The 9,412-nt window shown below is 43.9% G+C and overlaps 1 protein-coding gene across 1 annotated transcript in view; it reads right to left on the minus strand.

Moving 5' to 3' along the window:
• Window positions 1–343: 343 nt before the first annotated feature.
• RBM15 (RNA binding motif protein 15) overlaps window positions 344–9,412 on the minus strand; it is a 9,936-nt gene continuing 867 nt past the window's right edge. Inside the window, exons 2-3 of the mRNA XM_025206028.1 lie at window positions 1,436–9,406; window positions 344–389 (exon numbers count right to left, since the gene is read on the minus strand). Coding sequence (XP_025061813.1) covers window positions 7,487–9,406 — 1,920 coding nt within the window. The 3' untranslated portion in view covers window positions 344–389; window positions 1,436–7,486. The remainder of the gene's footprint in view (window positions 390–1,435; window positions 9,407–9,412) is intronic.

The following is a 9,412-nucleotide window of genomic DNA, read 5'->3' on the forward strand; positions in this document are numbered from 1 at the left end:
TAATAAAATAGCTGCACAACCCAAGAACAACAGAACCCCTGCTGATATCAGTGGTAAGCAGAATTTGTGCAGGTCTAAGAGAAGACTGACATTTTAACTTATTTACAATGCAGCCACAGCAGACAACAGCACAATACCAAAGTGTGGGTGTGAATTCAAACAACCAATTCCCCATCCATTTAGCTAGAATCAAGTTTACACTAAAGTGCAGTTTTAATTAAATGGTTCACCTTATCAAACAATTTTCCCATTTAGATTTTGTTTATCTGAAGTCCCATTAGCCAAATTCTTTGTATCATTATCCTTTACAACGATTAATTTTAACAAAAATGTACAGTTACCTGGAAGTTTAGGTGTCCCTCTAACCAATCCAGAGGGGCTGACCAATCCTGTGAAGAAATAACTCACCATTACAGAGCAGCCATAGGAGAGTTACCCTGAGCCACATACCAAAAATTAAGATTACATTTAAACACAGAAAGAGTAGAACAGTCTTCTAGCAAGATTTATGCTTAATATGACCTCTTATGGACTAGCCCCAAAAAGGTACTATCCTGCATTTGCAAGGAAGTTCCAACTTCTTATGGCCAAAGGGCATGAATAAACCCAATCACCCAGACCTACCCATCCAGACTTCCTGCCCAACCATACAACCATTTTCTTGTTGATCCCCAGTTGTTTGGGTAACAATAGCACACCCTCATCGCTCTTGCTGGGATTGGAAACCCAGCCAGGTGAACTCAGTGCCAAGGAGGCTTCAAACATACCTCCCATTTGTCGCACTACTGCAATCCCAAAGTCTATGTACATTCAATACAATACAATTGAACTTAAACACCAGATTTAAGATCGGCAAGGCTGAAGATGAAAGAGTAAAAATAGTTCAGACCATAATAAACACAAAACTCCTCAGGAGAAAACTCAAGCCCCAGTTTGAGTGCATCTGCTCTAGACCACTTGCTTATAAGATTAACCCCATGTTTATTATACCATTATCCCATGAACAGAATAGACAAATCTGCTGGTCTAATTGTCTTGTTCTCACTATGCGCACGTACATTCAAAGTTTAAGCAGTGTTCAGTGTTGTTAGTATTAACTCAAGCATTATGTGCAAGCTAAGTGACAACTCTCCGGTTTGCCAAGAAAGCCTGCCACTTTACTCATAGGACCAGCATCTGGCATTCCTAATTGCTAGAGGGAACTTGCAACCTCTTAACAGGAACCTGTAGGACCAAACTAAAAAAGGAACATTAAGTGGCACTGAAGAGTTCAGTCCAGCCCTCAGGTTGGTGGTCCTGATGCTCTGCTTGGGATGAATGCATTAGTAAGAGGTTAGTATTCAGCCGCAGGGCAGCAGGTATCAAAGAACAAGGTTAAAACAAAACCATTTTCCTATACATCATGATTTAGTTTGCCCTCTTAAAACCCCCTTACCTGTTTATAAGATTTATACAGCTGTTTGCCACGGGAACAGACACCTTGCAGAACACAATCGTGGCTTCCTTGGTTGAGAAGCACCTGTTGCCTAGCAATCATCCTGCACGGATACAGGACAGCACTAGGGTTCTTTATCCACAGTAGCTTAAGTATTTCAAGGCAACCAGGGCAAGCTTGCATTTCAAGGTGTCTTCATCTGCATGTCAGACAGCGACTAGTTAATTCTAACAAAGACTGGCAAACATAATGCGAGAGGTTTCTGAAGCCAACGATGCAGCTGTGTTAGCTTCCTCTTGAGCTCTGGTGTTGTCAAATACGCCCCGAAGTCTCCTGCAGCAGACATGGAGTTGTACTCCTGTACTGGCACAGCCTTCCACAGCTCAGGAGCCCCCATACAGGATAATGCAGGAACTACAGCACACAATTTTTCAAGGATGCCTCCATTTTTTCCTCTCACAATCTGTACTATAAATGAGGCAACTGCAAGCAAACATGCAGTTGTACCTACGAAACGGTCAGGGTGCATGCACATCCGAGGCGTGTGGAACATTTGCTTCAAAACCGGTCAAAATAAGGCACTGATACCAACGCGAGCGTTTTAAATTACAAACTCTAGCTCTCAGGAACTCTTCATCCATTCAGAACTAAACCCATCACTGCATAACTCTGGTGAAAAGCCCCTGGAGACGGAGGAGCTCCTCAAGCATGTCAGGAAAGGTTTTATTAACAGCATTTAACACTTTAAAGGACTCATTTCTGTTTTCTTTTGGCAATTTGGTGCAAAGGTTTACGTGCAAGATTCAAAGCAATTTCAAACTTTCTTCAAATTAAAAAAATCAAAACTAAAGCCAAACAAGTTGGGTGAACAAAATAAATCAGAAACTTAAAATTCAGGAACTCCAGCTCTTCAAACCAGCGAAGCCCCAGACTTGTACACGGTTCTGAGACTTAAGATGCTTTCCCTGCTTCTTGCATGCCAGCATCAGCACCGTTTCCTCGTAAGGATGAGGAGTTAAGCAGCAAGTGACCCCCTTCACTGCAACCAAGGGGGAGCCACAGCAACACCATGAACTAGATCCTTCAGATTTGATACAACAGGCTGGTCGGCATGAAAGTGATGGTCTCCCTGCTTCTTGCTCAAGACCCACAACTATCAGATCAAACATTGAGCAGCAGCAGCAAGTACCCCTCCGCTGCAAACAAAGGGGTCAACGGTTTGTCGTCAATTCACTTCCAGGCAGAAAAACCATTTTCCTCAAAAGAAACAATTTATTTAGAATGAAACAAAATCAGCTCAACTGTGAGCGCATGTTTGAGTGACAGCTACTTTTAAGCTGTGTGAGCCATAAAAAGGGTATTCCTTTAACTTTTCCAGAAATCTTGTGTACACAGCACAAAGCAAAGAGGTCATTTTTTTTTTCCACTTAAAACACGGGCATTGGCATCACAATAGCAGATACACAACTTTTTTTTAAAGCTGCCATTTTAGTAAAATGCACAAATACTAAACAGATAAGCTTTCTTCCATCACGAGGCCCATGTAAATTCCACACAAGCCACAGCTTCTCTTCGCAAAGGTCCATTAGAACTTGGAATTCCATGTTGCCTTCCGCAGTCCACCAGCTTTGCTTGCAGGAGGAAAGAAAATGTTATTCAGTACAAATGTTTACAACTGATTTTCCCCTCCCTACATTATACAGATGAACATAAAAAACTACAAGGCCTTTCTGAATATTCTACTTGGACTTCAAAAAGCACCAATATCACCCACGGGCACAAAACCTTGAAATGAAGTCACCTTCTATGTATAAATGCATAACAAGTAGTGCAGGTTTGTTTTTTTTGGACTGATGTTAAACTAGGCTTACAGGACTAAAGATATTCAATTTTTCTGACAGTTAGTAGAACAGGGCAAAACAAAAACAAAAAAAAACAACAACGAGAAAAATCAACTGAATGAGTAATAATTCACTTGATTTTCCTCAGAAGACATTTCCTGAAGGCATTTTTTCAATAAAAAACATGAAATGTAGTGTTACATGTTTATCTCTTTTGTTCTCATTTTGCTATTTAAATTTCAACAGAAGGGTACAATTCTAATATTTTAGAGGAGTGGCCAAATCAAGGGTGCACCTATTCAAACTTAACTGTTACTATTCAAGCTGTATTTCCAGGCAGTATCCATCATTTTTATAAAACCAGAACTGCATGAAGTTAAATATCCAATATGGTCTGTTTTGCTTATGCCTTATACAAAGATTATTTCTCCATCAAGTTTATGATTCATCGGAATATATGTCCTTAGTTTTTATTTGTAGAAAGTCATTAAGAATGGGAGGCAAGGGGAAAGAATCCCAAATTCTCAGGAAACACAGCAATGATTTAAATTTGATTTTTCTTCATTAGAATTAGCAGGCTTCCTACAAGCACTGCTCAACACTGTTTATTTTAGTAGATATGGGAAAGGATAATCCCCAGAAGCTTTCCCCAGTCCTCAGAGGCCTTCAGAACCATTTTGTTCTCCACCTTACTAATACGCAAAGCTCCTCAACTCAGCGACCACAAGCCAGATTGTGCCCTAACAACCCAAGAAACTTGTGTCCTCTCTTCCTTGCCCCCTACAGGAGACTAAATAGGCTGTCTCTATTGGCAAGAAGAGACAGCACACTTATAATGCATTCTTTTTTTAAAAAGAAAAAAATAGTTTAAAACGCATTGCATTTGTCCACATTGCCCAAATTTCCAATTGCTTCTCTATGATCCTTGCAAGGATGACATTTGCTGTCTAGACCACAAGTACCAATAACTTACAGTTGTTTGAGGTAACCTTGAAATTCATGCTGCAGTGCCAGTGAACAGGAGACCGTACACTAGAGACCCAAGCAAACAATGCTGCTGGCTAGCAGCCAAGTAATTTGTGTAAAGTTTCCAATTTGTAAAAATCTAAAACCTTAACAAAAGTATGAGTCACTTGAGGTTCTTTCCCCAAAGCACAACTATGAAACAATTCAAGAAAAGGAGAGCCCTTTTCCACATTCAGTTCAGTCAAGAAATAAGAACATCTGCTACAGACAGCATTAGAAAAGATGCTGAGGTCTCATTAGAGCCACATAATGCCAAATAGGCATCTGACGTTTCCTAGATCCGTTTTGTTCTATGCAAAAGTGGCATTAAATATGGACTTCTGCTAGTATTCAGCCCTGGCCTAGGAGGTTTAAATGGACAGTTACTCCAATGCTGCGCATTTCCATAGCATAAGACAAAGTGCAGCCAAAAAGAGCTGTATCAGACTTGAGGGCAGCTTGTGGCTAAGTGCTGTGTCAAAAAATGGCACCAGTCAGCTGTTTCACTGTTAGATACCCTTAAAGGGTGTTAAAAATCCTTGCTTACAGAGTAGCAACCACAAATAAACCAGATTTAAAGAAGCAGATAACCCATAAGGAACCAGAAAACCTGGAGTAAGAAATACAGTCTAGCCCGTTCCATATTAGCCTTCAGTACACATACAACTTGGGCTCAAAAGCAGAACCAAAGAACAAGACTGCTTTTGTTTCAAAGGCAAAACTGAAAGTGCACGCATGCTGCTCTTTCCAAATGGGATTTTCTCAGTTAGCTGTCAATGAGATTTGCTGATAGACAAACTGTACTTTGACCCCAAGTTTTGTGGGTTTGAAAAACAGGTGTCTACTGCATATTAGAGTAACAAACACTGTTCCTGGCAAATTTTAAGTGTTGAACACAACAAACCTAGTGTTCACAAACCCTAGATACAGTGCTAGTATCTCTCTTGTGAATCCCCAATGACACAAGTAATGGAAGTTGGGTTTTTTGTTTGCTTTTTTAAATACACACACGCACACCTTAGGGCGATTGGCTCATTTAAAAAAATGATTCTAACTTCTTCTGGCACCAAATACAATGAGGAAACTCATTGTAAATGCAATAAATGTTTAACCTAATACAATGCAATCAGTTACACAGCATCAGTGATTTTACATGCTAACATGCAACATAGACACCTGCTAGAAGAAAACATTCTTTGCAAGAAGGGTGAATATGCTGTATTTCCTACATTATACGAAACATCCCTTATATTACTGGTGCCATTTCCAAAATTCTCATTGTTAATAGTAAGACAAACAGCTGAATTCTGCTATTTATCTATAAGCCTATTAATGTTCATGGTGAAAGACAATCAAGAAGTTCTGCATTTTACCCTCAATAAATATTAGGAGCATTAAATGAGGTTTTCATGTGTTCATTTAACCAAAGAAAAGAAAAACCCCTAAAATATTAAAGTACATATTAAGAGAAAGTACCCCTTTATATATAATAAAGGTGGTACTTGGGATACAAGCTATTCACTTTCATTAGAAAAAACACTGCCCTTAAAAATCCAGTTCTCTGAAAATAGCATTTTAGAATTGTGTGAATTGTGGCTTACAGCCACAACAGCAAGTCTTCTCAGATAGAGGACGTTCTTCTCTAATTGTCAGCCCTGTAGACTGCAATTTGAACCATTAGCTCCCGCCTCACAAATTACTAACACTACAGATCCTTTAACTGGAACCTAGATCTGGAAAAGAATCCAATTCATCGTCCTGGCCTGTGTTGTCTAACCAGGACTAGTTAGTTATCACAGGAATATGGTCCAGGTTCCACAGAGTAAAGTGGTACCCACTGTACATACCCATACTCCTCGATTCTGGCCAATACTCAAGTGGATTTTTTTCTACAATGAGATCTGTAAATCTCTGTAGCAATATTAAAAAATTTATTACCAGAACCTATATTCTCAAGGATTTATGAAGATAACTGGAAAAAAAACATCATGGAGTTCAACTTTTTGCTGAAGTGAAAATGAACTATATTATTCGAACAAAGTGAACTGCTTTGTTAACATTTTGGAATTCTTTTAATGCTCTACGAAGATGTGTAAAAAGACAAGGCAGTCCAGGCAACTGGAAAAACCTCACATAATGCCCACGGTATTGTACCTGAAAAGTCTTCAGACAGACAGCACTGTCTTTCTATTAACAAAGAGATAAAATAATGATGAGAACTTTCATTTTTCACAGAATTAAAAACCATCTCTGAAGAGAAGCACACTTATTCAGAGTTTGCATTCTGGAACTCGCTGTACCTGCAACTCTTTGAAAAAGGCAGTAAAAACAAAAACGACATATGACTGAAGATGTTCTTAAAGCACCTACTTGTTTCTTGCATACTAGAGTAAGCACAAGACATTCACGGTTTGTAACAAAGTCCTGGCCTATTTACCAAACATTGTTACTGCTACAAACCCAAAGTGCATATATGGGATACAACAAAACTCCAATGAATAGGAGAAATACACCTGTTAAAAGCATACTTTCCTGGCATGCACTTCTGTGGACTGGTTGCAATTCTCAAACTAACACCCAATAAAGAAATTCAAATGTTTTACAGTGTACCACAAGACCTAAAACACTTCAACCTTGAGTCACTGGACCCAAAGTGAAACCATTCAGGCTCCTGACAAAAAGGGTTATTTATCTGAGAGCTGAGGGTCTGAGGCCTCCATAGAATTTCAGACTCAGAACAAGTTGACACCAGTCCACTATCGGGTACGTGGTTCTCTGTACTAACTACTGAGCACTTTAAATCTGGTCTTTTAGCTTTGTAACTCTAGAGAATGTGTTTTTAAAAGTTATGAAATGAAAAAAGGATAAGAGTTAAAATTAAAAAAAAAAAAAAAAAAAAAAGATTTTTTGTTTTATTTTTCATTTTTTCCCTGTTGGAGCAGGCTTAACTTCCTTGCTACTCTCACTGATAAGGGATCCTCAAAAATATCCTATTCATGCTAATGGCTAAACCTTCCTGGCTTCTAACTTCAGTTTATAGAAAAATGTAGGTACAGAAAAAAATGGGCAAGGGGTATTAGCTACAAATAAAGATCTAATTAAAAATAATTGTGAGGCTGGCTAAGGCTGTATCCCATAGCACCTGGCACACGCTGGAAGGGCTGCGTGGAAGAGTAGGCAGGGTTGGGTACAGAGAACGAGGGCTTTAGGATGCACCACGAACAATGATCATGACCAGATAGTCGTCCTGTGATTTGGCCAGAGCTTTGGCCGTGGAGTCCAGGAACTGTTGGGAGAAATCGCAGGGTGGGAAGGCGTGCAGAACCCCGCTGTTCTCCTTGTCTTTGTTGCCTCCTACAGGGAGGCTGATGACCCCAGCAGCCTGCTTTTGCTTTAGATAGGACACCAGATTCCTGAGTGGCCTCTGGGTAGAGGTGGTGGCGGCAGCCTCACTGGCCCCAGATGAGGAGCGGTTGTCTGATGTGCCAGGCACTGCCAGGAGAATGGCATATCCATTGGGACCTGCCACCTTGATGCGGCGAGTGACCTCATCCAGCTTGGGCTGGTCCAAGCGAAGACGCTGAGTGATCTTGAGTTGGGCCACTTTGCCACCAGTTGATCCCTCCACCAGAAGACTGCTGGCTACACCGAGGTCCCCCTGAAGCAGGTGCATGTTGGACGGGAAGTTGCTATTCTTCAACAGAAGCATCCCCTGCCAAGCCAGGCACAGTTTGGGGGCTGCAGCAGACTGCGACGTTCCATCCTGCTGTTGCTGCTGCTGCTGCTGCTGCTTTTGGGGTGGGGGTTTGAGCCGGGACCCTCCACCACTGCCCACTTCTGTCGTGCGCTCATCCTTTTTGGCTGGACTCTTGCACTCCTGGGCAGCAGCTACTGCTGAGACACGGTGCTTCCTCTCTCTTTCAGCAGAGTTCTTGCGGTCACGCTTCTCACTCTGGCCACGCTCCAGGCTGCCCCTGCGTGACTCCCGAATTGGTGACGGCCGCTCCAGCAGGAGCAAACGGGACGAACGCTCTGCATCACTAAGGTAGCGCTCCCGGGTCACACCAGGATCAGGGCTGCGGTCTGGGGGAGAGGCTGCAGCCAGGCAATGTCGCTTACGGGACGAAGACGAGCGCTCACTGTCTGGAGAGCGGTCCAAGTGCCGGCCTCCATCCTCAGCCAGTCTCCGTTTCCTCGGTTGGTCCCTGCTACTGCTACCCAACTCCCTCTCCCCTCGGTCTCTCTCCAGGGACCAACCATCCCGCCGACGCTCCAGACTTTCCAGAGGGTCATAGGCAGCTGCCCGATTACTCCTGTCCCGTACAGGGGGTGGCGGAGGCACCCACTCCGCCTCAGGATAAAGGTCTCTGTCCCGGTCTCTGTACAGCAACGGTGGTGTCCTATCCCGGGCACCCCGAAGTGGGTCAGGTGGGGCTCCCCGATGAGCCCCAAACGCAGCTGCCTCTGCCACTAGCTCATAGTGGGCAGGTGGGGGCAAGGGCAGCGGCTGCAGGTATGGCTGCTGGTAGCGATGCTCCGTGTCCGCAAAGTCCACTCGGAGGCGGCGGTCGGGCCCACCCAAAGGAAAACCACGCATGTGGGTGCAGGCAGCCTGTGCCGCATCCAGGCTCTCATACTGGATGTAGGCCCACGAATCACCTTTCCGATAATCAATAGTGCGGATGGTGCCAAAACGGTCAAATTCCCTGGCCAAGGCAGCCAGTGGCACCCAGGGCCCCAGGCCCCCCACCCAGAGCCGGGTGGTGGGGGTGGCTTTGCCATACCCGATTTTGATGGGGTTGCGCAGAAGAACTTTGCCTGACATGGCGAGCTTGGCCCTGTGCGCCATGTCCAGGTTCTCAAACTTAAGGAAGCCGTAGGTGCTGGTCTGGCCGCGGCCCGGCCTCTTGATGTCCACCTCCGTGATGACCCCGAACCGGTCGAAGGCGCGCCGCAGGTCCGACTCGCTCACCGTGATGTCCAGGTTGCCCAGGAACAGCGTGCGGTTGGCTCGCTGGTCGTCCTCGGGGCTGATCTCCTCCTCGCCGGCCGCTCCGGCACCCCCTCCTCCTCCTCGGAAGCCGCCGGCGGCCGCCACGCCCGCCCCCCCCCCCCCCCCGGACGCCTGCCC

Source organism: Alligator sinensis, unplaced genomic scaffold (genome assembly GCF_000455745.1).
Source record: "Alligator sinensis unplaced genomic scaffold, ASM45574v1 scaffold872_3, whole genome shotgun sequence".
Classification (NCBI taxonomy): domain Eukaryota; kingdom Metazoa; phylum Chordata; order Crocodylia; family Alligatoridae; genus Alligator; species Alligator sinensis.